The sequence below is a fragment of the Mycteria americana genome, chromosome 1, assembly GCF_035582795.1.
Source record: "Mycteria americana isolate JAX WOST 10 ecotype Jacksonville Zoo and Gardens chromosome 1, USCA_MyAme_1.0, whole genome shotgun sequence".
Classification (NCBI taxonomy): Eukaryota; Metazoa; Chordata; class Aves; order Ciconiiformes; family Ciconiidae; genus Mycteria; species Mycteria americana.
The window spans coordinates 199,988,520-200,015,587 of NC_134365.1; the positions used below are offsets into that span (position 1 = coordinate 199,988,520).

The 27,068-nt window shown below is 39.2% G+C and overlaps 1 protein-coding gene across 5 annotated transcripts in view; it reads right to left on the reverse strand.

Annotated features, from left to right (window-relative positions):
• The window catches only part of WASF3 (WASP family member 3), a 79,478-nt gene that overhangs the window by 27,314 nt on the left and 25,096 nt on the right, over nucleotides 1-27,068 (reverse strand). For all 5 annotated transcript variants that reach the window (XM_075490855.1, XM_075490853.1, XM_075490850.1 and 2 more), the window contains one exon: nucleotides 475-617. In XM_075490855.1, coding sequence (XP_075346970.1) covers nucleotides 475-607 — 133 coding nt within the window. In that variant the 5' untranslated portion in view covers nucleotides 608-617. The remainder of the gene's footprint in view (nucleotides 1-474; nucleotides 618-27,068) is intronic.

The following is a 27,068-nucleotide window of genomic DNA, read 5'->3' on the forward strand; positions in this document are numbered from 1 at the left end:
TTCAGTCAAATGTGTCATTTGATGCCAAGAGGGAGAAGAGTTTGCTGGCTTCATCTTGTACAACTGAAAGCCAAGAATAACTCAAGTGCTAGTCATGTTTCTTACACCAATTTCTCTCACCTTAGAAAAATTCCTGGGGTTTTATACCATACGTTTGTGGGTTTGGGGTTTGGTTTTTTTTGTTTTGGTTTGTTTGTTTGTTTGTTGGTGTTTGGTTTTTTTTTTTTTTTGGGGGGGGGTGTTTTTGTTTGTTTGTTTTGTTTTTTCACTTGTAAATCTTAGAGAGGCTCTGCTTGTATAAACTTCAAAATATAAAAGAGCATAAAAGCAATGAAGTAGCATTATATTATTATATTACATAAGTGGCAATGTCCTGTATCATAATTTTGCTATTAAAACAAGCCATCTTAAAGCTTTTCATTTATTCAGTTTTTCATCACAAATCAAATACTTGCAGGAAGTTACAATACTTACTTAAGCTGCTTAGCTGGCGTATGATAGCAGCAAGGGTACTATTCGTTACACATTCCAGTTCACTAGTAATTCCCTCTGGCAGAGCTCCTCGGCAGAGATGCCGCGGTTCAATGTTCCTTTTCACCAAAGGCATGGCTCACAACCTGGAATTTACAGAAGAATATGTATTATATTTACACAATGAAAATAAGAGCTACAAATCTGTGTAGCACACATTCAGGTTTTTTTCTACAAAATATCTTTCACCTTTCTTCTTTTAAAGCAGCCTTGCTTCAGCCTTCCTGCTATAAGGAACTGTACAATTCCTACCAAGGCACTGGAGTCATGCACTCAAGCCAGAACATGACAAAAGCACTGCAGATAAGCACAGAGGATACAGTCCATGTAGATAATGTACAACAAATCCAGGCAAAAAGTGTAATATTTACTGTCTGCACAGACCTGTGCTACAGTACCAGAATCACTGGACTTTAGTGCACATTTGCATTTATAAAAACTGGCAGTCCCCACAGGAGTGGCATGAAAGATCACTGTCTGGAGCAACCTGGCTCGCTGCCTTGGCAAGCTGGCCACCAACAGACTGTCCGTGCATTACAGCCCCCTGACTACATCAGACACTGACCTACCCTTGCTCTGACAGTTTTCAGTCAAAATTATAAACTCATCTGACAGATAAGGGCAAGGGCCTCACAGAAATAGGCTGGGTGAGAATAAGGAAGAAGCTGCAATGGGAGGAAGAAGAAAGTTTTCTACAGGTGGTGCTGAATGACAATCTGAATGAGGTTAAGAGCACATGTTGAACAGATTTTGGGAGCATGCCAGATACAGGAAGGCATTTATCTGAGAAAACAAAGGCTGTCAGAACTGGTTTTGTTGGAAAAATAGAAGAAACTAGGGTGGGGAAAATGAATACAGAAAGATACCTCAAAGCATCACAAAAGGGCACAATGGCATAGAAAACACTATCCTGCAGGGAGCAGCTTTGAGACCAAGGATGCCCAAAGGGGACAGAATTCCCCCAAAAGGCATTCTGGAGACCATATAATATAAAATAAAAAGTTCTTAAGCAGTTTTCTTTAAAATGTCATTAATACAATTATGAGTCAATTTGATTAGCTTTTTTGAACACTGACAATTCAATGTCCATGCACTGCTTTTGAATAATACTCTGTTTAAAGACCATGTGGCACCAAAATTTTCTGGAATGAGAAGTTACAGTGTTATCGTGGGCATAAGTTCATTTGGAAAAGACTTAACAGAAAATTTCTTTTTTATTGCACTAAAGCAATTAAAGTAACCTTTCAATTTCTCTAATTAAAATCACATTAGTAAACTAAAAAGACCTTTTTAGTTTTCAAATGTTGCATAGTAATTTTTGTAATGACTTTTCCCCCCTCCAAGGTTTAAAATATTTTCTTCTCAAGAAGATTTCTAAAAAATTAACAACTTTTAAGTAATTAGCAAAAAGCAAATTATTTCACTGTAAGGTGATTTCAGAATTTCAGGCCAGGAAGAAATAGGCTCATGACTTCTAAGCAGTAGTTTTGAATTATATTTTATATCTTTCTTAATATGAGACAGTTTATTTGAATATGTCAGAATTTAAGGCCAGTTGAGTTTGCTAAATTTTAAACAATACATCAGAGGTAAGAGGGGAAGAATTTTTATTTTATATTAGACCAAAAAGCTTCTTGTTTCTGTTCTATGTTATCGTATTCCTCTACAAACAGATGCATTTTAAAATATTACTTAATATTCAATGCAGTCAGTCTTCTGAACTTGATGAAAAATAGGTAAAAACTGGAAATTCATACTTATCAGAGAGCACCCTAGCAACATCACACTGTAAACCGGCTAGTGCATTGCAACTATGAAATAAAAGCCATTATGAGGAATTATTTCACTGTGCAGTAAAATATTCATAAACATAATTAGTAAGAAGTAAATTAATAGGAGCATAAATCAGTGCTAAAGCAGCCAATTCCAAATCTTAGTATTACTCCAACACACAAGCTACAATTTTTGTTTTCCTCTGTAACATTAATAGCACTGTCATACAAACTAAAGGCATGAAGACGCCCTACAACTGTGACAACAGAATTCCAGAAATATTGGTGGGTGATTAGACATCTCAAAGTTGTCTTTCCTGGGAACTAATTTTTTGTGCAATTCATCAGTAAAACACTCTGGTGAACAAGGCAACCATTCTACTGGGTTTGGGGTTTGTGGGCATTTGTTTGTTTGCTTTTTTAAGAGAATTACTGGGAATATGTTTTGCTACACATGTTTTTTAACCCACCTTACTTAAAATTCTTATATGAAAAGACCAGAAGGCCAGCAGAGTAAAGCCTGGTTTTCCCATGGCTTTCTGACCAACATTCTCAGAGCTGGCCCCGCTCTTACCTTTTGCAGTTTACCCGACTTTTTGGTCAGGCGTGTGGTTTACCCCCACCACCCCATGCAACGCACTGGGACCAGTTGGAAGCTGGCTGCACACTGCTCAGCTAATTGCTTGCTATCTCTTGAAACATCTACCACACTGAGTATAATCAAAATGCCTGTCACCAGGAGCACTAATTTAAGTCCCTTCTCCACATCATGTTCTTCCTCACTTATAAAAGCCAATTTGAAGAAAACATACAACTGCAGTTTGAGTTTTTCATTTTCTCATCAATTCTTTATGAAATGGTCCAATGCATTCAAAAGCTAGCAGGGGGGAAGAGACTGACCCAAGACATCCCATTTCTTTAAAGAGCAGGCTAAAACACACAGCAGTGCTCAGAGGGGGGGGGGGGGGGGGGGGGGGGGGGGGGGGAAACAAGTTTCATTTGTGAATGCATGATTTAAATTATTATGTATCCACCTCCTTTCAGTGTGAAGTTTAATTCCAAAAGGTAAACTGAACACTGATGAGTAAATATATGCAACAGATTAAGCAATGCATTAACTGCTCCTGCTCAGAGGAAAAACAAAAAAAAAAGCCTCCAATTGCAATTATAAGTTTCTTCTAATTTAAAACCTTCAATTATCTGAATCACTTACAGACCTATTCAGCTACTAACCCACTAGTAAGTAAAAAAAGCTCTTGTTACTATGTGTCCTTGACACTAAAGCACTACCACCCTTTTCTTTACCACATACAACTCAACAGTTAGACAAACTTAATCTTTCTTAAAGAAAATTCATGAGAAGTGAGGCTAAAATTTTTTCAAAATATATGTAACAGGACGTTAAACAAGAAATCAAGACAAAATAAGCCTCTGAATTACAGAGGCTTCACCAGGCTCAACCAGGCTGGGGGGTAGTATGTTACCAGGTGCAGTAAAAAAAGAGTTGGCAATGGCAGTTCCACTGCCTTCCACATTCATCTTCCACCTGTTTCGAGTCACACTTCAGTCCCAGCCTATTACTAGTCAAGATATTCATTGTGATACTCTGTCACTATATTAAACACATTGGCATTTGGTAAATCATACTCAGTTTTACAACACAGAGGTTAAGTAACAACAACTCTTTGCTCCTATCCCCAAATAAATGGAAAACTTAAGGCAAAGAAGTTGTTATTATTTTCAAAATTCAAATTTTCAATATTTTCAAAAATTGTATCAGTTCAGAAGACTGAGACCAATAATTTTTGATCATTTTCTTACACATTTTACCCTGGCTAAGTATGCAATACAGCCACAGACTTATAGCTAGGATAAATAGGTCCAACTCCACTCCCTGCATGGAGCCACCTATGCTCAACAGCTGGCTTGAAACCACCAGCTGCATCTGACAAGAGATGAAGGATCTAGAAAGATGCTATACTGCATATATATATAACTGGCTATACTAGAAACTTATGAGACATTAACGCCAGACCAGAAAAATGGGAGCAGGCATCAAAAGCGGGAAGAAGAAAACTAAGAGGGTGAGATGTCGCTCAACATCTTGCTAAATCCATGCGTGCCTCATTGGTGTGGACTGGACGCAACATCTGGCTGGACTGAACTCTGGAGCACAAATGGACACTGCTCTCCAAACCCTGCAGGCATCAGCAACTGCACTGCTAACCTAACTCCATTTCCACACACATTCTGAAAGGACAGCACTTCAGAAGCTTGAATTAGCTTAGATCAGCCCATTAAAAACTCACATTAGGTGTGCTCCCTCTGTATTCTAACTTCCCTTTTTCTTCTTCCCCCCTCCCCCCCCCCAACAACTTAAATAACCACCTTTGTTTTAAAATTAGAAGGCACTTACCCAGCAGTTATTGCTGTAGAGGCAAGCAGGGTACAGAAAGAGATAATGGAAGCATTTCTGCTTTTCCTTCTATGCTTTCCCTGTGGTTGCAGGAGTATTGCTCCAGGTCACTTCAGACCACCTTCCTCTGGATAACAGCTGTTAAACTGCATTTAAGTTTGACATTGCCTTGGCAAGTCAGATTTAAAAAATCTGACAAAGCAGATGTACAGTAACAAACATGAAAGACGACAAACACAATGTACAATCTTTCCAAACAACAGCGGAACATGGCTATTATAAGAGACAAGCTGGGTTTTCAAGTATTTGAGCAACTGGCAAAAACTCAAAGCAACACCTGTTCCCCAAACCTGCCTTTTGGCCTTTCACAACCCCCAAAAGGCACAGTAATTTACACTACGACTAAAAATATGTAGCTGAATTTCATGGTCCTTATACTATTGAAGTTCTTTATATATTCACTAATAACCACAAAATGAATGTCAATTCCTTATACAGCCCCTCTTACTTGTCAATGTTTATCACATTTTCTCAAAGAGATTGTTCAATCCTTTTTTTAAACTCTTAAGAGGTTTCTTCTTATATCCTCTAGTAAAAAAAAAACAAAGCTCAAGATTTTTACCATGAAAAAGAGCTTTCCATACATCCATCCTAAATCCTCCCTGAATATATTCTATTATTTTCAGGGAGCTTTAAAGCTTTTCATTGATGAATCTCGCAGACCTCTACAAAAAGAAAGAAACTACCATAATTCTCCTTCTACGAAGAAGGAAAACATGAGATGAATTGAATATGCAGCTTGTTGTAAGTGATGTACCAGATGGGATTCCATTCAAAATTAAGCACCTAAAATTTGTATGACTACATATATATGAGCTCAGTGTTCATGTCCCTCTTGAGAGCTCAGCAGAACTCTAGAAAGCAACTAAACCACTGCATCTCTCAATAAATAGGTACAAGAAAGATACGGTGAGCTCAAATACCTCATGTAAGCTCTGCTATGCACCCACCTAAATTTCAGTGTCTGAATCTAGAACTGAATTTCACCTCATCAAAACCAGAGAAATACCATCGGTTTCCTCACCTCTAGTCCTGCAATCAAGTTACACTACCTCCTAATCGCACCATCTCTATGCCTAGGGTATTTCAACATTTCAAATGTTTGCAGACAGTTAAATTTTCCCATACCTAATGTCCTAACACTCAATTCAACATGCTAAATTTCCATCTCTGAATGGCACCCAATTTGGTAATATTGCCCATTTTCCTATTTAAGTTTGTAATTCTAGATAGTCTGCAATCGCCCCACCTTCAAAATTTATCTATGTGCTAAATAGGAAAAGAAGGGAAAGCAGGAAGATGAAAGACCCCAAACACTAGTTTTGGAGATGCTCTCCATCCCCATTTTTCTCCACCGAGTCACTATTATCACAGATTTGCCTGTCCTCCAAAGGCCCCTCATCCTTCACTACAAGACACAAAGAAAGGGCTACATGGATAGCAGACACTGCTATCCTCTTATCTCAAGGGAAGGAAAGACATACACATGCCTTTATTCGTGTCCCTTTCCGCTTTTTCTTTGCCCTAAATGATGATGACTGGGAATCCAACGTTCGGGAACCTTTCTTACTTATCAACTGTGTGACTGTCATTTACTTTTTATCAGTATTCTTTATATTCTTTAATGACAACTTAAATACAATGGAAGTAGCAGATAATCTGGGAATCATTATTTTAAGTTCATGATCCATATAATGTCATGCCTCTGTACTTTTTAAAGTTGTTTTTTGGTTTTGTGTTTTTTTTAAACTGGCTTCATTCTAACCAAAGTTTGAAACAACATTTTGTATACTGCAAAAAGAAGAATATAAAATATTTTGCCATCAGTTACTGTATAACACTGCTCCAGTGTTCCAGAATAATTCAGTATTTATCAAAAAGCATCTAAACGAGACTATGCAACTAATTTTTATAACACCTTCTAGTTATTTAAGTTATTCTTCTTATAGCATCTTCTAGGTATTCTAGTTCTATCAAGTATGCAATTCCTCTCTCAGCCAGGTTACTATGGAACAAATATAAAAACAAAAGTTTTACTAAATATCACAATTACACTTTAAGTACTAAGTACTTTACTTTTATTAGAGATATTCCAATTTAAGGGACAAACAGTGTATTTTATTAGTTAATATACATTTTTTCATGTTTCCCCTAATTTTTAATGCAACTCTCTTGATTTTGATACTGAGCAGACATTTGTTAGATGTACAATGTCTAATACAATTCTGTTCCTTAAGGATAACTAAAAATCAAGAACAGTTTTTTTATCCGCAGCAAACCACATCTTTCAACAAGACAATACATGTAAAGTGAAATGCCTAGAAAATGCCCATCTCAAAAGAATAGCTAAAATTTAATACACAGCCAACTCTATCAATGTCATTTCCACATATCTTCCTCCTGATCTACCTGAAAGGCATGACAGTCAAGGCTGGAATGAAAACAGGTTTTTTCTTCTTAGCATCAGACCACCACTTCTGATCTTCCTCTCATGTCATACCAACCCGAGTATTAGCAATGATAAAATAGGCACCGAAATCCCTAAAGCAATTTTGTTTCTTTAATAGAGCTCTTATTTTAATGTCTGTTGCAATGAGCTATTTCTGAAGGTTCACCAACTTAGAGGGTTGTTTTATTTTTTTTTTATTTGACTGGGGTTTTGTCTGTGCTGAGCTCTTCAGGGCAGATTTTATGGTCCAGTGATATTATGAAGGAAATCAAGACATTAAGCAATGACAAGAGAAAGGACAACGGAGGGGGATGATGTTTGGTTTTGTTTATTTACAACCTAAATATATTTTATGGACCTACGTTTCCCTAGGCAACCCTCCACATCTCCAAAAACCCCACAAGAGGCATAACAAAAATTTTGAGTTGGTAGTTACCTCTGTTAACACTGTGGGCCTGCAACACAAAAAGTTTATAGAATCATTAAAAGGTGAACATATTAATTCAGAAATTTCCTCTAATTGAAAAGTTAGGAGCAAAAAAAGTAAATGCATCTCCACAGCACCGAACATTTACATTTGCAATTACCTTAATAAATTTAGTTCTCATCAAAATTTCACATTAACTCTAAACAAGAATACGCAAGATGGCATTCACTAATGCATGAAAAGAAAGAGTTCTGAGAATGATTTAACCTGAAATTAAGTAGTTATTCTTTCTATGAAAGTACAGCTTGTAATACAAAAGAGGTTTTAAAATATTAATAGCAACTCTGAAGACAAGTCAGAAATCTGCCTTATTTTCTCTAAAACTTGGGGGATTATTTTTTTTGCCTTTGTTCTACAACCCCATCTTTGCATTCCCTGTTGACTGTGGTTCAAGAAGGTATTTGTGCATCTGCCATGCTGTAACAGTGTTAAAGGTCTCATCAACTTCCATTTAAATACTTGTGTCTACAGTTCACTGCCTAATAAGCATGCCTCAATGAACAAGACTGAGGGACCACTTTAAAGTTATTAATTTTTTCTTCCCAATAGAAATTCCCAAATATTCCAAAACTACAATCCCAACACTAACTTTCCTCTATCACAAGATTTTTTTCCCCAGCAGTTTCCAAGGAAATAAAAATCTTATCATTACGAAGTACAGAGAGATTATGATAAAGTTTCATCTTCTGTTCCAGAATAAAGGATCATATACATCTCATCCAATTAAATGGCTTCACCATTGTTAAAGGAAGAAATAAAGATATTTCTTGCTCTCTGCTAATGAAGCAAGCATGCAATCAGTAGCATAACTGAGGTTACTGCACTATTTTATCTCCATTTCTGGGTATATAAACATAGTTCTTTTCAGGCGCAACTAAAACATACCTATGGAATATAGAACATATCTAAGGAATATCATTTTTTCCTGTATTAAGTCTTCTCATTGTCCAAATTAACGGATTTAGCAATTTGTATTCACAGCACTTTGTCACACTGCCCATTATGCAAAAAACATTGCCAGTAAATTAGTTTGGATTTTTTTTTTTACCCCATCACTTCAATCTTTATACTTTCTAAAGATGCTTTATGATTTTTTATAAAAAATACAGGAAAACTTATACACACTATATTTTTCATGTTGAAGTACCTTTTTTTAAAAAAAAAAAATGCAAATCATTTTCCTAATTCATCACTTCATTTCTTCACAGGATAAACTTTCCCCAGAACATCTGTGAATATTCCTCAGCTAGTTTCAACCTTTCTTCTTTTTCTCATGCTTATTTTTCCTCTGAAAGCTGAGATCTTTGGTTGTGTCACCTCCTTCTGATTCACCTTCTCACTTAGAATAGCTTATCGCACTACAGTAGCAGTAGTTTCAGGCTTTAAGCATCTCATTCTCAGGTAGCTTTCTTGAATCTAATGTCAGATTCCCATTCCTTCAAATTATTTTCATTAAAAGAAACACAAAACAATGGAAGAAAAACACTGTGGCCCCACTGAAGCTATTTGTTAAGCTTTTAAATAAGATTTCTTCTTCACCAACACATTTTAATCTTCCTTGGTACACTTAATGTTACCAAGACATCTATTTAAGAACAGATTTGCTTACCTGAAATCTAATACAGGTTCACAGATTGCACAATACAATAGCTTGCTGTACTGAATCCAATTACTCTGCCAGCATCGGATCCACCAACCCTTTTCTACTCATCCTGTATCACAGAATCGTATAGGTTGGAAAAGACCTTTAGGATCATCAAGTCCAACCGTAAACCTAACACTACCAAGACCACCACTACACCATGTCCCTAAGCACCTCATCCAAACGTCTTTTAAATACCTCCAGGGATGGCAACTCAACCACTTCCCTGGGCAGCCTGTTCCAATGCTTGATAACCCTTTCAGTGAAGTAAAATTTCCTAACATCCAGTCTAAACCTCCCCTGGCACAACTGGAGGCCATTTCCTCTCGTCCTATCACTTGTTACTTGGGAGAAGAGACCAACCCCCACCTCTCTACAACCTCCTTTCAGGTAGTTGTAGAGAGCAATAAGGTCTCCCCTCAGCCTCCTTTTCTCCAGGCTAAACAACCCCAGCTCCCTCAGCCGCTCCTCACAAGACTTGTGCTCCAGACCCTTCACCAGCTTCATTGCCCTTCTCTGGACACGCTCCAGTACCTCAATGTCTCTCTTGTAGTGGGGGGCCCAAAACTGAACACAGGATTCGAGGTGCGGCCTCACCAGTGCCAAGCACAGTACTCCCCTACTCCTGCTGGCCACACTATTCCTGATACAAGCCAGGATGCCATTGGCTTTCTTGGCCACCTGGGCACACTGCTGGCTCATATTCAGCCAGCTGTCAACCAACACCCCCAGGTCCTTCTCTGCTGGGCAGCTTTCCAGCCACTCTTCCCCAAGCCTGTAGCATTGCATAGGGGTGCTGTGGCCCAAGTGCAGGACCCAACACTTGGCCTTGTTGAACCTCATACAATTGACCTCGGCCCATCGATCCAGCCTGTCCAGGTCCCTCTGCAGAGCCTTCCTCCCCTCAAGCAGATCAACACTCCCACACAACTTGGTGTCCTCTGCAAACTTACTGAGGGTGCACTTGATCCCCTCGTCCAGATCATTGATAAAGATATGAAACAGGACTGGCCCCAACACAGAGCCCTGGGGAACACCACTTGTGACCGGCCGCCAACTGGAGTAAACTCCATTCACCACCACTCTTTGGGCCCGGCCATCCAGCCAGTTCTTTACCCAGCGAAGAGTACACCCGTCCAAGCCATGAGCAGCCAGTTTCTCCAGGAGAATGCTGTGTGAAACCATGTCAAAGGCTTTATTAAAATCTAGATAGACAACATCCACAGCCTTTCCCTCATCTACTAGGCAGGTCACCTTGTCATAGAAGGAGATCAGGTTGGTCAAGCAGGACCTGCCTTTCCTGAACCCATGCTGGCTGGGCTTGATCCGTTGGTTATCCTCTACATGCCGTGTGATGGCACTCAGGATGATCTGCTCCATCAGCTTCCCTGGCACCGAGGTCAGGCTGACAGGCCTGTAGTTCCCCGGGTCCTCCTTCCAGCCCTTCTTGTAGATGGGCATCACATTTGCTAACCTCCAGTCAGCTGGGACCTCCCCAGTTAGCCAGGACTGCTGGTAAATGATGGAAAGTGGCTTGGTGAGCACTTCTGCCAGTTCCTTCAGTACTCTCGGGTGGATCTCATCAGGCCCCACAGACTTGTGAATGTCTAAGTGGTGCAGCAGGTCACTCACCATTTCCCCCTGGATTATGGGGGCTCCATTCTGGTCCCTGTCCCTATGTTCTCACTCTGGGGGCTGGGTACCCAGAGAACAATTGAACCTACTATTAAAGACTGAGGCAAAGAAGGCATTAAGTACCTCAGCCTTCTCCTCATCCTTGGTCACTGTGTTCCCTCCCCCATCTACTAGGGGCTGGAGGTTCTCCTTAGCTCTCCTTTTGCTGCTAATGTATTTGAAGAAGTGTTTTTTGTTGTCTTTTACAGCAGCAGCCAGATTGAGCTCTAGCTCAGCTTTGGCCCTTCTAATTTTCTCCCTGCACAGCCTCGCTACACCTTTGTAGTCCTCCTGAGTTGCCTGCCCCTTCTTCCAGAGGTCATAGACTCTCCTCTTTTTCCTGAGTTCGAGCCAGAGCTCTCTATTCAGCCAGGCCAGTCTTCTTCCCCACCGGCTCGTGTTTCGGCACCTGGGGACAGCCCGCTCTTGTGCCTTTAGGACTTCCTCCTTAAAGAATGTCCAGCCTTCCTGGACTCCTTTGCCCTTTCGGGCTGCCTCCCAGGGGACTCTCTCGACCAGTCTCCTAAATAGGCCAAAGTCCGCCCTCCGGAAGTCTAAGGTGGCAGTTTTGCTGACCCCCCTCGCCGCTTCTCCACGTATCAAAAACTCTATCATTTCATGATCACTCTGCCCAAGATGGCCTCCAACCATCACATGGTTCACAAGTCCTTTTCTGTTCGTGAGCAAGAGGTCCAGCGGGGCACCTTCCCTCGTTGGCTCACTCACCAGCTGTGTCAGGAAGTTATCTGCCACACACTCCAGGAACCTCCTGGACTGTTTCCTCTCTGCTGTATTGTATTTCCAGCAGACATCCGGTCGGTTGAAGTCCCTCACAAGAACAAGGGCTAGCAATTGTGAGACTTCTCCCAGCTGCTTATAGAATAGTTCATCAGTCTCCTCATCCTGGTTGGGTGGTCTGTAACAGACTCCCACCACAATATCTGCCTTGTTGGCCTTCCCCCTGATTCTTACCCATAGACACTCCACCCTATCATCACCATCATCAAGCTCTAAACTATCCAGACACTTCCTAATGTATAGGGCTACCCCACCACCTCTCCTGCCTTGCCTATCCCTCCCAAAGAGTTTATAGCCATCCATCGCCACACTCCAGTTGTGCGAGTCATCCCACCATGCTTCCGTGATGGCAACCATATCATAGTTTTCCTGATGTACAATGGCTTCCAACTCCTCCTGCTTGTTACCCATGCTGCATGCATTGGTGTAGAGGCACTTCAGCTGGGCTGCCGTCCATGTCTCCTTCATAGAAGAACACCCCTTGTGTGCTTTGAGGCATTTCACTGGCATTTCCCTCTTGGCTCCTATTGCCTCAGTATCCCCCAGCTCAACTCTGTTTGACTTCAGCTGTGCCCCAGTGTACCCCGCACATCTCGGAGACACAGGCTGAGTGCCCTCACTGGCACCTGCTCCCTCTAACCATGGCACATCATCCCTCAGCTTCCCTCGAACAAGCCTGATATTATCCCCCTCCCCCTTCAAGCCTAGTTTAAAGCTCTGTCAATGAGCCTCACAAGTTCCTGAGCAAAGATTCTCTTTCCCCTTTGAGAAAGATGAATCCCATCAGATGCCAGCAAACCTGGTGCTGTGTAGGCCACCCCGATGTCAAAAAAACCCAAATCCATGGCAATGACACCAGCCACGGAGCTATGAGTTGATAGACTGAGTGCCTCTGTTCCTTCTAGTGTCACTGTCCACAACTGGAAGGAGAGAGGAGAAAATAACCTGTGCTCCAGAGTCCCTTACTAGCTGTCCCAAGGCCCTGAAGTCTCTTTTGATTGCCCTAGGACTTCATGTTGCAGCTTCATCGCCCCCCACATGGAAGAGCAGTAGGGGGTAATAGTCCGAATACAGATGTATCAGAATACAGATGATCCACGTCACCTTCACACATGACTAGAATCTCTCATTTCTAGCTCGTAAGCTGTCCTTTCTCTAACCAAAATTTTGTTCATTAAGCCAAAACACTAATCACGCTTTCCCTCAAAAGAAATAAGGCTAAAGGGTACTAAAGAAATCCAACTGATTAAACTGGAACACATCCACATGTGGTATACCTGTGGCTGTAAAAAAAAAAAAGTACATGAAGAGCATGGACTGAAAAACTCTGGGAAGTGTACAGAAGCTTTTACCCAAATAAGGAAATTTAAATCTGGTTTAACAGAACGATATTACCTGACACTGTGCTTGAGGGTAAAAGGTGGCTAGTCACATCAATATAGTATCCTGAATGGGCAAAAAGTTGATTTGTGCCTGTGTGGGTTCATGTCCAGACTCACCACCATTAAATCTATTGTTCTACATAAATCACATTTTCTCTTCTGTCTTCTTCCCATATCCACGTGGATAATGTAACCACCTACACAATGACGACAACCCACATTGTTGCTTTCCACTGAACAAAGAGTGACCAGTTTAAAGTATCAGCAAAAAATGCCGACATGTTAATTTTGTTCTTAGCATGATGGCTGCTCATACTGCCTTCCAGATGGCTCGGTGTGAAAGGGATGGTGGGATGGGGAAGAAGGAATATTCCATACTGTTCTGAACATCTGTTCCATTGCTTTTATACATTAAAAAACAAACCCAAAAACGTTACTGCCACTATCAATTTTACTATTTCAAACTAATACTACCAGGCTAACACCAAATATAGTGTAAGTGTTATGCATGTACATGAGAAAGGAAAAATGTCTTTAAGTCACATAAGAGCATTTGTTTAGTTTTTGCTGTCTTAAGAATGGACTTGTTTCAATAAGCAAGCACTTATGCTGCACTGAAAGCACATTTTTGTCATATAACCTTTCTTGAAATCTGTATTATACTCCGAGAATTTATTATTGTCCCTTCTATTCCAGCAAACAGAACTGAACTGAGTCACCATTTGTTTCCCTTTAATTTTGTTTGTTTGTCTTTTCAGTAAAGATACACACTATGCATTTGTTGGAGCTTGTTTAAATTCTATTTGAACAGTTTTGCACAGCAATTCAAAAATAGTTTCCTTGTACATATACAGATATAGTGGTAGTTTTTTGGTTTTTAAGCAGATTTGAAAGAAAGAAATAAAAAGATAAATATCTTACTACAGTATACAGTCTACCTCTCGAATAACATTTACCCTTCAAAAATACCATCTCTTGAAAAGAAACACTCAGCCAGAACAAGAAGAAACTCAGCACACAGTTAAGAAAGCAAAGGAAGCAGCACTTTGCCCTACAGCACAGGGAAAAGGACTTAGATTGATCATCCCCCCTTTTGTATCATCTTGACATGTGCGAACCATATGGCTGCCAAATTATTCAGTTCTTTCTACTCTGAATAACCAATGATTATATGTATGAAAATTTAGAAGTACTGAAACACTGGTTTGAAAAATGCCATTCTGTAAAATCTAATTTTGTTACCTAAATGGTAACATTCAGTGAGGAGTATAAACTGGATGAGGTCAAAAGCAGCAAAATCACAAAGCAGCACAGAACTAGTTATAACACCAAGCTAATTAGGTCAGGAACAGCCCTCCACTAGCAGGTCAAAATGTTTCCAGATGTCATCAGGCTTGGATCTTATCAGATTTGAGTACAGAGTTGGTTGTGTAGACAAAGCCACATAGTTCGCGCTCTCCATAGCCAAACTCAGCAGCCCAGATATCTGGGAAAACGTCTACAGGCCACTCTTTCAACAACGTGGCGAAGTACTCCCATGAAATAGCCAAGACGAATCTAGCCTTAGAGTAAATCATGGTTCAAACACCTTGCTGTGCACTTCCAACACTAGTGATTCCTACCTATTTAGTACCTCTTGATTTTTCTAGCATAGCAATACCACAGGGCAATAAAATTAAAAAATGACAAAACCAAGGGAACTGCTATTTAATAAATACTATTACTTAAATATCAACCAACCATACCAGGACATTTCCCACACAAAGGAAGTTTATTTCTTGTTCATCGCCCACCTATTCCAGGATTTTTTTGGACTGTAGTCCAAAAAGCATCATTACAAACACATTCCTCCCTTCATCCATCTGACAATTAAAATAAGAGGGCACAGAGTGGCTTTTCATTTCCCAATTTACTATAAACTACCGAGAGACTATTTTAAGTGCGATTCTTTCAATACGGTCTCTTGAATGATGGCCTTATACATCTTAAGAGTGCTTACTTTAAATCTGTTTTGGATATCTAATATACATCCTTCTAATAGTTTAGTTTGAATTATGGAAAGTCCCATTTTATCTACATTACAGAAATGGAATAATTCTGTAACACAAGAACCACTACCATATGATATTTTACGCTACTTTAGACAATTTGATGCTGGAACAACTTGTAACAGAATATTAAAAGTCTGCAACTATAAACAAGCCTTTTTTTAACATTTAGGCTACAATAACACACAAATAGCTCTTGGAGACCATTTTGAGCGCATTTGTCCCAGCCTTCCTCCTTCACAAACAATAAGTGTTATCAGCAACAAATGCCTTGATTATTTAAAAAAAAAATGTAAGCTGCAGCTAGGCCTTGCTGACTTACATTGATCCCATTTAACAAAGCCTTACTGGATTTAAAGTGCTCGAAATAACCGTCTGGGTCACAGCCCATGTGACAAAGGCAGCCCGGTAAGGCCTCAGGAGCCCGCCTGCAGTGAGAACATGCTGTTCAGACCCTCAAATGACCTCAAGCTAAACCAGAAGCAAATTCAGTAATTTGTTTCTCAGAACTCCAATTAACCCTAAATTGGAGGGAAAAGTACAAAAGGGATGAAGTATCCACTTCATTCCAATAGTATCAATTTTGTGGCAATACAGTGTTCCTTATTTCCTTTATCATCTAATTTACCATTAAAATCCTTTCAGAACAGCATTTTTCAGAAAAAAAATTTGTTCTTAAACTCTTTTTCCCCACAGCAGTTGATCTAAAATCTAAAATGTCACAGGGAAGTGTTAAGTTTTCTCATAGTTCAGTTAATCCAAAATCTAAAATGTCATAGGGAAGTGTTAGTTTTTCTTATAATTCTTTTCCATACCAAAAAACCTCCAAAAAATCATATAGGCATATATACACAAGTACACAGTTTCTGTACATATATATTTGATATATACACAGAGATATATACACTTTTTTTTATACATATGACACACTGCGATGATGGAAGAGAGCAATAACATAGGTCAAACTGCAAAGGAAAAAAATACTTTGTACCATGACAATTCAGCATTAATCTTTGTCTGCCTCAACTTCTAATGTGCCTCCTCCATGCCCAGTTCTCACCAGGCAGGACAGACCTTCCCGCTGGGAAACAACAGCAAAGATGCTTTACCAGGCTACCACAGCGTATCATGATCCCTAAAATACCTTGCAGTCAAGCAACTTCAATGTCCACCTGAAGCAGCAGGATCTTGGGGAGACAGCGGCAGAAATCTCCTGGCACATGTTGCCAGCAGGCAGAGAGCCCATGAAGATTTATGTTAATATAAAATAAATCAACATCCCTAAGATTCTTCAAGGTGGAGATTCCCACCCACCCTTGCCACGGAATTTCAGCAGGAAACTCAGGATTTCCCCAATTCTTCTGATTAGGAAGCTACCACCAACACTGCACTTTCCCTATATATCAGAAACCTGGAAGTGGCAGCTAGTCTACGTGGGGAAAAACACAGATTTATTTTGGGTGCATTTTAAGGAAAAACTGAACAAAATATTTTGTCTTTGAATCCAACAGCTGAGTCAAAGTAAATCAACATAAAAATTCCCAACTATTTTCATCCTGAGCCAAGTACACCATCTGTTCCCATGAAGTCCATCTTCTGGTGGCTACTGTACTACAGTGTATCACAAACTGCCAGGCAATTGAGGACTGGTGCATAAATCAAGATACTATGAGTGATAGAGTGCAACACTCAAGACAATAGCAAAAAAAAAAAACCCACCACCAAAAAAAAACCCCACAAAACACCACCAAAAAGACCCACCAACCACCACAAAACCCACCACCCAAAAGAACCACCACAAAGTACAAGTAGCCTTATTAAGCCCCAGCATTAATGAAGCCGGGTATTCCGCAGCTTTGTGCATTGTGGTTATTTCACTTTAGCGCCTAAGGAGGGCTGAGCTCTGATTAGAGGTTTTCCCAGAGTGGGGATGCTTTTCATATCTTTCCTACTGCCAGTGTTTGGTAACTTGAACGCTAATGATGCAATTTCTCTCTATCAGGTAACCTTCCTCTCTTTCTTCCACGTGGTTACAGTCTTCAAGTTAATTACAGAAATCATTCATGTTTGATGCACAAGAAGTTAGCAATTCATAATTTTCCAGTTCATAAAATAAAATAGCAATAGTTACAGATGGCACAGCAGAACATCTGGTTATAAGAAGTACAGGAGCTCCATATACACCTACGATTGAATCACAAGCAAGTAACACTGAGTCTAGCAGAAATCAAGATGGATCATATCCCTTTTCCTGGCCTTATCAATACCGAAGACATTTTTTAAAATTAAGTTACATGGACAGATATCCATTTATACCTTTCACCAGGAACAGAATACCAAGAGAAATAAAACTGCATTGAAAAAATAAATCTGAATACACTTGATATATCTAATATTATATTAATATATGAGGCACATCAAGATTGAAAGCAGCTACATCTCCCCAAATACAAAATGTTACTTTCCCTTGGTGTTTCTGGCTCTTTTGTGACAGATCCTCCCTTTTTTGCTAGCATCCCAAATTCAGATGTCAAAGTTCTGCCCACCATTAACTTCCTAATAATCCCATGTATAATCCTTGTCTCAGTTTTTTCGTTTGTTTTGGGTTTGGGGTTTTTTTGGGGTGGTGGTGGGTTTGGGGGGCAGGGGGTGTTCTGGTTTTGGTTTTTTTTTCTTTTTTTGGTTTTGTTTTTTGATTGTTTTTGTTTGGTTTTTTTTTTTTTTTTTTTTTTAAATAAAGTCCAAAATGAATGTCAGGCATTAGTAAAAGTAACATGTTTTGATACAGTAATGTTGGCTTACAAAACCTTATTTGCAGCATTAAAGAGATTTCCTCGTTACACATACGGTAACTCCCATTACAAGACAAATAAACTACTATAAAACCATAGTGAGTCTCAGACCGAATACAGCAGCTAGTCTTCTCTAAAAATCCCCTTTCAAAACTTGAAGGCTGAAAAGCTGTGTTCCATGAAATCTGGCATTGTATCAACAGATCTCCATGGAGCTGGCAGGGTAGAAGTGCTCCAGAAACGAGCTTCAATAAAAAAAAAAAAAGCATTCTTACCATGTATAATCAACCACTAAGAAGAGGCTTAAGCAACTTTTTCCCCCAGCTAAAATCATCAAATCTCAGCTAAGATTACTGGGGATGCAGAGGTTACCAATTATAATACTAAGTAATTTCTAAAGTCTGCTTTCTTCCAGCATTTCAAATCAGTGCATTTAAATATCCTTTGTGGAACCTTTTGTAAACACGAGTCTTTCTGTATTTCTTCAAGACATATATGTCTTGAAGATGTAAACATAGCTTTTTAAGAGTCTATGAAATTTCAGAACCTAACATTGAACATTCGGAAGTATCATACTGATTTACAGCTATCTCTAATTTTCCTCTTTTAGTCAATGCCAAGTGTGGGTGAATGCCAAGTGTGGGTGAGTCAGGAGGAAAAATAGTATAATAGTATTACATAGTATAATAAAAGCAGAACTGAACAAAATACATGCAGTCCACAAGAAAGCAAGCAGCACCATCCATCACTGGTTTTCCACTTGTGGACCTCTGGGGATGTTCAAAGACTTCAAAAGGCATTAGGAACAGTAACTGAGGTTAAGGACCACATTAGCAAGTTGTGTGGTACAATAGTAGCAGACACACCTGCAGAGCAGAACAGTTGGTGCTGATAACCCTGTGTCTCTCTTACTTACAATTTCTTTGGTAGGAAAGCAGGGATATTCGTTCCAAACTAGCTCTCACCTGGTCTCATGGCCCATTAGATGCTGAACACTGTCAGGTATGCTCCTAGAGAGCACCTTTTGGTTTTAGACTCATCAGAAGAGAGTTCACATGCTCCACAACTGGGGAATTTGCAACATAAACATACTCCTGGATCCAAACTAAACTGATAGCATAATGCACCCTAAAATGCCTGTTGTCTCAGCATGTTTTAATTCACTACGTAAAGGTTGAAAAAGTACAGTTTTATTTTGTCTTAATTTTATGAGGACAAGGAAGAAGAAAAAAGGCAAATACTGGTTGAAAAAAAACCACAATCATCTTAAGGCTGAAAACCTGTCACACAGTAATTTTTAATTATTGCTCCCTCCAATATTTATGAATGAAGGCTCCATGGGAAAGGAGGGAATAAAGACACTCTATGCACAAGAGTCAGCTTCATCTATCCTCTTCTTCCCTATAATGCACTCAGCCACCCAACACTTGGGGAAGGATCTCATCTTCCCCACTAGCTGGCAGTCAACCACGTACCAAATTCCTGGCAATACAGCCAACTAAAACCCACCGAAGGAGGAACAGACTGCCTAAGTCTAGCGAGGTTGCAACTGCAAATTCACATCAGAAAGCCTATTGCAGCAAGGTTGCATAATACCTGTGTTACTACAATATCTGGACACCTAGACATTAAATTTACTCTCCAAGCTTGAGAAAGGCAAGAAGCAGCATCTCAAACAGTTGCAAGGCACAAAGCTACTTGATGATGCCAGCAGGCACATAAGGCCCACAGAAGGATCAGCAATTGGACCTAGGTACACCAATACTTAGCAACAAATGCTTCAACCACAAGATGAGTTATGTTTCCTTCTCAGAAGCAAAACCCAGTTACTGCCTTAGGATCCACTCCACTTAAAGTTGTGCTTTTTAAGACAGCTGTAAGCCAACCACTCCTTGATTTAAACAGATTCCTTTCTCCATTCCCTGTATCAATATTTCTGCTATTATAGCTGCTGCTCCTGGCTGAGCTGCTTCCAGAGCTGGAATCAGATTGGAAGTGAGCAGGAACTTAATACAGAGGAACAAAGTCAAAGCAGTTTATGGAATTACTGCACTTATAGCTGAGACCACACAAGTGATAGTGAGAGCACTCAATCTGCTTCATCACAAAGAAAAAAACCAAACAGCAATTCAAGCTAACCTCCCATTTCACACTGAAACAGGACAGAGGCATTCAAAAGACCGGTTACAACGTTCAGTCGAGTAGGTAAATAGCAAGCTAAGCACAAGTGACTACCTAAAATGTGGTAAACAGACCTGACAGATTAGCAACTGCGTTGTACAAGAAATGGCATCAATATTGTCACAGAAAGAGGATTTAAGTCTAGTCATAGAATCATTTAGGTTGGAAAAGACCTTTAAGATCATTGAGTCCAACCGTAAACCTAATCATAGAATATCCTGAGTTGGAAGGGACCCATGAGGATCATCAAGTCCAACGCCTGACTCCACACAGGGCAGCCTAAAAGTTACACCAGACACCTAAGAACACTGTCCAAATGCTTCTCGAACCCTGACTGCCTTGGGGCCACAACCACTTCCCTGCGGAGTTTATTCCAGTGCTTGACCACCCTCTCAGTGAAGAACTTTTTCCTAATATCCAATCTGAACTTCCCCTGATGCTGCTTTAAGTCAATCCCTCGTGCCCCATCACCGGACACCAGAAAGAAGAGATCAGCACCTCCCTTTCCACTCCCCCTCATGAGGAAGCTGTAGACAGCAATGAGATCACCCCTCAGTACCCTCTTCTCCAAGCTGAATAAACCTACTATCTTCAGGTGCTCCTCATAAGTCATGCCCTCTAGTCCTAGTCCATCTTATTGGTAGGAGTACAGACCTATGAAACTAAAGAGCTCAAGGCTGTTGCAATTTTCTGTCACCCTCTGCTGCCACATTTCCCAAAATCACATAGGAGTCCCAGCAAACTCCGAGAAGGTCAACAAAAATCTTATTAAATAGAAGAAAATAGACATTTCTTATATATTTATTCCTCAGGCTCACAGAGGCATCTGCCATGTCCCAAGGACTGTATTACATGACATCTCATGTATGCATTACAAATTCTGTTTACCTTGTTAGCCACATAAGTAGTTAATGCCTGTATCATTTCCATCTTTTTCATAAAGAGGTGCTTTTGGTGAATGCTAACTTGGTATACATTGATTTCTGTTGTTTGTTTACAACTAGAAAAAACAGCATATACATGTAAATATTTAAGACCAAATTAATTTTAAAAGCATGAAGTATTAAAGGATAATTTTTTAAATAAACATACAGTACTTTGAAAGAGGAGGGTGGATAGAAACTCAGCAAAAAATTGGTATCCTCTTCTCAGGAAGAAGAAGTCACCAATCTGATGAAAGGTACCATCACATCTCAAGAATAGCAGTTGCTCTTACCTCCTGGTAAATTGTGAAGATCCCTTTTTTCTTTTCCAAGAGAGTAAGATGGAATCAAGGACAAACCATTAAAAAAAAATCAAAGGAACCTATTCTCTACATGTTTTCAATCTAAAAAGTCTTAATTCTTACAATTCATAGAGAACAGAACATTGTTTCCCATTACTTTAACAATAAAGGTCATAAAATAGTATACAAATAGATTGCATGCTGAACTGATCACATTCAGATTTCATAATTTCAGAAAGACCCTTCTATCAAAATTCAGTATCTGAACACCTGAAGAGAAGCCGCTCAGTTTTACACTGATGTGTGATAAAAAGATGCCCTGCCCACATTTTAGAGCCATAGTCCAACCTTTTCCTCCTTTATAGGAGCCCTACTGACAGTACTTTCTCTTCTTCACTTCTAGCACCACTGCCTTTTCCATACTCTCTACTCCAATTGCCAATACAGCAAGGAAGGCTGTTATGTCCTTCACACATCCTACAGCTGCTTTCTTCTACCAGAGAGTTTACTAGGTTGGACTCTGCTTTGCACGCCTCGCTTTTGGCAATGTCATGTCTCACAGCTACTTTAGAAGTTGCCAGCTGGTCCAACAAGAGTTGGAGGCACTGGTAACTAAAGGGAGAGGTATAAATTAATGCTTCAAACTACCTTCCCCCCTCACACAGGTTTACATTCCAATGTTTGCCTACAAGGCCTATTTGGTACAAAACCTTGTTCTTAACTTTTTTTTTTAATTAGGACTGTTTACTAGTCCTAGACAGATTCTAAAGACTGTTTCTTATTCTCAAAAAAGAGTCCAGTAACTAAAAGAATGGGACACGCTAGTTGCTTCTCCCTCTTTCTTATCCACTCCCAAACTCCCCTCCCACTGCTAGGGTAAAATATCTTATTCAAATACTGTGTTCCTATTTGAATGTGAAAACTCCTCAGACAGGCCCCATAACATGTCAATTCTTTCCACAAACCCTCAGGACTAAATGCAGCTTCTCCCCAAATCATGAGGAAAATGTACCTAGCTAACTAAATGCCGGCAGGCTTCTGATCAGGCAGCTGCCTGCAAAGATTCTCAGTGTCCTTTTTTTTTTTTTAAAGTATAAGCAGCCATTAATACCTATTTTTTAAACTGTTTTAATGCATAGCTGAGGCAGCTACATAAAGAAGCTATGTAGCTGCAACCAGATGAACAGGGTTTAACGGCAGTCTGTTTAACCCTATAAATATACAAACTGCACGTAAAAAATGAGTAAGCTTTACAAGTTGACATTTTATTTACAAGATAAGGTATATGACTGCAATAAGTATTTATGAAACATGGTTTAATTTTATTCCTGAAGTTAAAGAGGAAAGGGCAACCACCTAGATCCTGATAGTCACTGCAGTCTCTTGTGAACTTAAAGAAAGCAGTTTAAAATTAATTTCAGCATCTACATCCAAAAAATTGATTATTTTCCCTGCTCCAGTTCCACAATGGTTAGTCCTGAGGTTTGCCATGAGTTTGCTTCAAAATATTTTGCATACTGGACTAAAATACTTTCAGTATTGATCTGTCATTAAATTGTTTTGAACAAAAAAGTTTCCTAGAAGTTGATGTTAATTCTTAACACCAGTAAGTAGATTTTGAACCTAAGCATACTGAAGTGAAAACAATGGGGAAAAAATTAAATCCTAGAATGTTGATGTCCAGGATGTTTTTGTTTTTCTTTAAACAGAAACAAAGAAAGATGCAGAATTCTGAAGTGCGCTTACTGTAAACTTGCCTCCATCCCAGCACTGTTGTTGCTGTTATCCTGGTAATAAAACATTCTCCTGTGAAATGCAATTATTAATTTAAATCATGTTGAGCTCATGAGATCCCACAATCCCAGAGGAACAGACTACTTTACTAAGGTTGTAACCAGCTGGTTGCTGAGCAAAAAGAGGACTGCTGTTGCCACCTCTGTGAGGCTCCAGGAGGCAATACTGCAGTTGTTGGCACCCTGCCTGAGGCTATTTGAGAATCACAAACTGAGCAAAACTTGTGCAACTGCATTGGAGACCAGAGTTTTTTGTGAACTGATAGGGTAACGCTAGGCACAAACTCGTTGACTCTGATTCTCAAAGACTGTCATTTAAAGTTATCTATGATTACATGGATCTTCCATACACCCCACCAAATTATGTAACAAACCTATCAATACATACATTGCTCTTAACTACACTTTAAAATAGTCAACGTAATCTACAGAGACTACAGGCTGCATGTATGGGAAAAAAATCAAGCCATTAGAGACTAATCTACACACAGTTCAAGAAGCAATTTAACTACATCAGTTAAATTTAGAAACTGATTTAGTTAATCATTGCACAGGCAACCAAGATTTAAACCTCATCTTCAAGCAGATCCCTACACATCAGCTGCATAATTCAGAAGGGAACTTACCATGATGCCAATCACAGAAAAAGTTCAGAGAAGAGGACAATGACTGCATTTATTTGCAGTATTGAAGTAACACTGAATTTCCCATAGTCTCAGACAGTGACAATGAAGAATATTTCTGTATGCGTTCATATCACTATCTTGAAAACATGATGGGCATGCTAAGGCTCTCTCAGCACAGATGCCAGTTTTACCAAATTACTTCTCCTTGTGTATTAACATCAAACCCATTTTGCCAGGCTGCAATTTAAAAATATGAAGAAGTCCAACTCCATGCAGTCAAGTCCAAAACGTAAGTAAGTGCACAATGAATAGAGTTTAACCCAAGACAGGCAAGAGTTGAGCCCAAATATTCAGCCTCTTCTAATATCAAAATCAGACAAAAACAATAAAAGCTCACAGAAAATGCATGCACCTCTGAGGATCAGAATCTGTGATCAGACTTCTCTATCCTGTTTAAAGTCAGTCTCTCCCAAAACCAGTTCCACCTCATCTGGACTTTACCATTTGTAATGCAAGGATTCTGTGATATCTTCTCCTCTCTCATAGGCCTTTTTTCTCCCCAGGAGACCATTTGGGAAACATTGTCCTACTTCCGCCACCCATCCACTGCTATGTAATTAGTGATCCTCAGCTTTTGGCTGGCCAAGTAGTCCAAAAACCTCCACCATTCTCCAGAAGACTATTTCTCTCTCCTGCCCACCCACCTTTCGCACTCGCTCTCTCCTATTCTGAAAAGCTTCTTTCCTTCAGGCAAAATGCAAACTGTAGTCTTCTGAAAAAAATTCAGAAAAAACTTTTCTAAGTAGTTTGTTTTAAATCAAGAATTTTAAGTTACTAAATCATTCTATAGTTTTCCAGCCACAAAGGATACAGTTACATGACTGAAGAGTCAGATAATGCAGGCAAAAGTCTTTGCGAATAAATTTGCTTTAACCCTGACTAAAAATATCCAAGTTGCTTTCACAATAAAAGTATTTCTAAATACTGGAACAGTCTTATCCACACAACAATCACAAGCATAATTTTAACATCTTTCTTCAAAACATGTAACTGAATATGCAACATTTTTATGTGCCAAACAACTATAAACGCGCATTTCTTAGAATTGCTTGTATCTGATGACAAAGGAGTTCTTCAGCTGGTCTAGTGAATTGACATTTGGGGTTGGTAAGCATCAGGGTCCCTTTTCAAGCCCTGCATTTGGTATTTCCTTCCTGACTACATGCTCTCTAACTTTATTTGTGGGAGACACTACGAGACACTTTTGTAGTGTAGTGTTGTAGATCACAACGGAAGTTTAGAAAAGGCAGTGCATGCTACCTACACAGGATGGCATGTTAAGGAATCGGCAGCTTTCATAAACATGAAATAGTTGTATTTTGAGTGACTTGACAACTTTGGGGGGCATTTATATTAGCAAAACACACTAGGAAATCCAGAGAAGCAAGAAAAGACAAGGCACAATTATAACCCAAGTGACAAAATGAATTACTTGATTTAAAATTAAAATGCCTTACTATGCATACAACACAGGTGAATTAAGTAATTTAAATTTTTAATTATGACTTGTAAGGGAAATTCTTTGAAGCAGAAATCTAAAAAGAAAAATATTACATTTCTGTAGAAATCAATCATTATTTTAAACACAAGCTTATAATTTTATTGACCAGGTAGAGTTTCCAAATTGTATGTCCTATTAGAACATTTGTGATACATGAATGATCAGTGTTCAACCAAAAATTAGAATTTATTATGTTTACTAAAATTAGTTTAATATTTTTTAAAAACCAAAGACTGATTATTTTCAAGAATGTTCAGCATTCTGTCTTTAAATACCCTTCAGCTACATTAAACTCCAGACTATTAAACACTAGATACATTTAAATTAAACTCTACATGAAAGTTGTGCTTAACCTGCACAAAGAAACAGAAAATATTTGATAATACTACACTGAGTATGAACAGCAAATATCTCTAAATAATTTTTGAAGTTTTATGAATAAAATCAACCTAGATAAAATATTCCTAAACCTAGATTCTTATTCCTGCAACAGCTGTCTCTACAACCTCCCATGAATAAAAGCAAGCAATGATGTTTCCACGCAGCACGAAGTGCAACTGAAATATAAGAGTGTGTAACAATTGTTACACTTATAATATTAAAAAAAAAACAACACTGGAAGTTAAAATATGACAGCTGTGACTTTTTTTAATCCCAAAAGCAGGAGAAGAGATCTGTAAAGCCAGCTACTAGAATGACCATAAATCTGGGGGCCAGATACTGGAGAGATCAGGGGTCTTGGAAGTCAGCTACTGGACTAACCATAGGTATGGACTGGCTACTGCAGAGACCTTTGCACACATGTTCATGTGTGTGCACACCTACATGACAACAGGACACCTGTAAATACATATATTAAGAGGAATAAATCTGTTTCATTAAATAATAAGCAATATGCTAATCTAATAATTAGTGAAGTAGTGAAGCATATTTTCAGTCTTTGATATGTCCTTTTGGTTTACCAAAATTTTTGCAGACTACTTACTTTCCCTGACACACATCCTCTGCCTTTGAAATTTACAGCAAGTGATCTTTTTTCCAAACAATTTCAGTATATAACCATCAAGTTACCTTACCATTTAATGGGAATTGTGGGAGGGGCAGAAGGGGGAGAGAATGGGGTTTCTTTCATCTTTCTCCTTCAAAGGGTGTTGCCATAACTTTCACATTTCTGTGTGCACCATATTGCTTCCTGATCCCTTCATCCCTCAAAATAAAGTTTCTTACTCAACATTTTGAATGCATGCATACATAGTTTTCCAGAACTCCTTTGAGTTTTTCCTAACTTAAGGTGCAATCTCTTTCAGAACATATATGCTGATAAGCATCTTGAATACCATCAATCATATAATCAGAACTTAAAATTAAAATAAGCATATGTGCATTTCAGCTGAGGGGACAAAGTGTGCCAAAGGATCATAGCCAGGGTTATAGCCAGAGTCAGCTCTAGGACACAGGCAAAGTCAACAGTATCCTAAAGCACTGCTGCATACTTTGGTTTTTCCAGAGATCTGAAGCGATCTCTGGATCGGTTGGCTGCGGTTTCTGCCAAAAGCAGCACTGCGGTGTGCAATGCAAGAAGAAAGCAGTCTCTCCTATGAGTAGCTAATATTACTTTTAACCTCTTCATC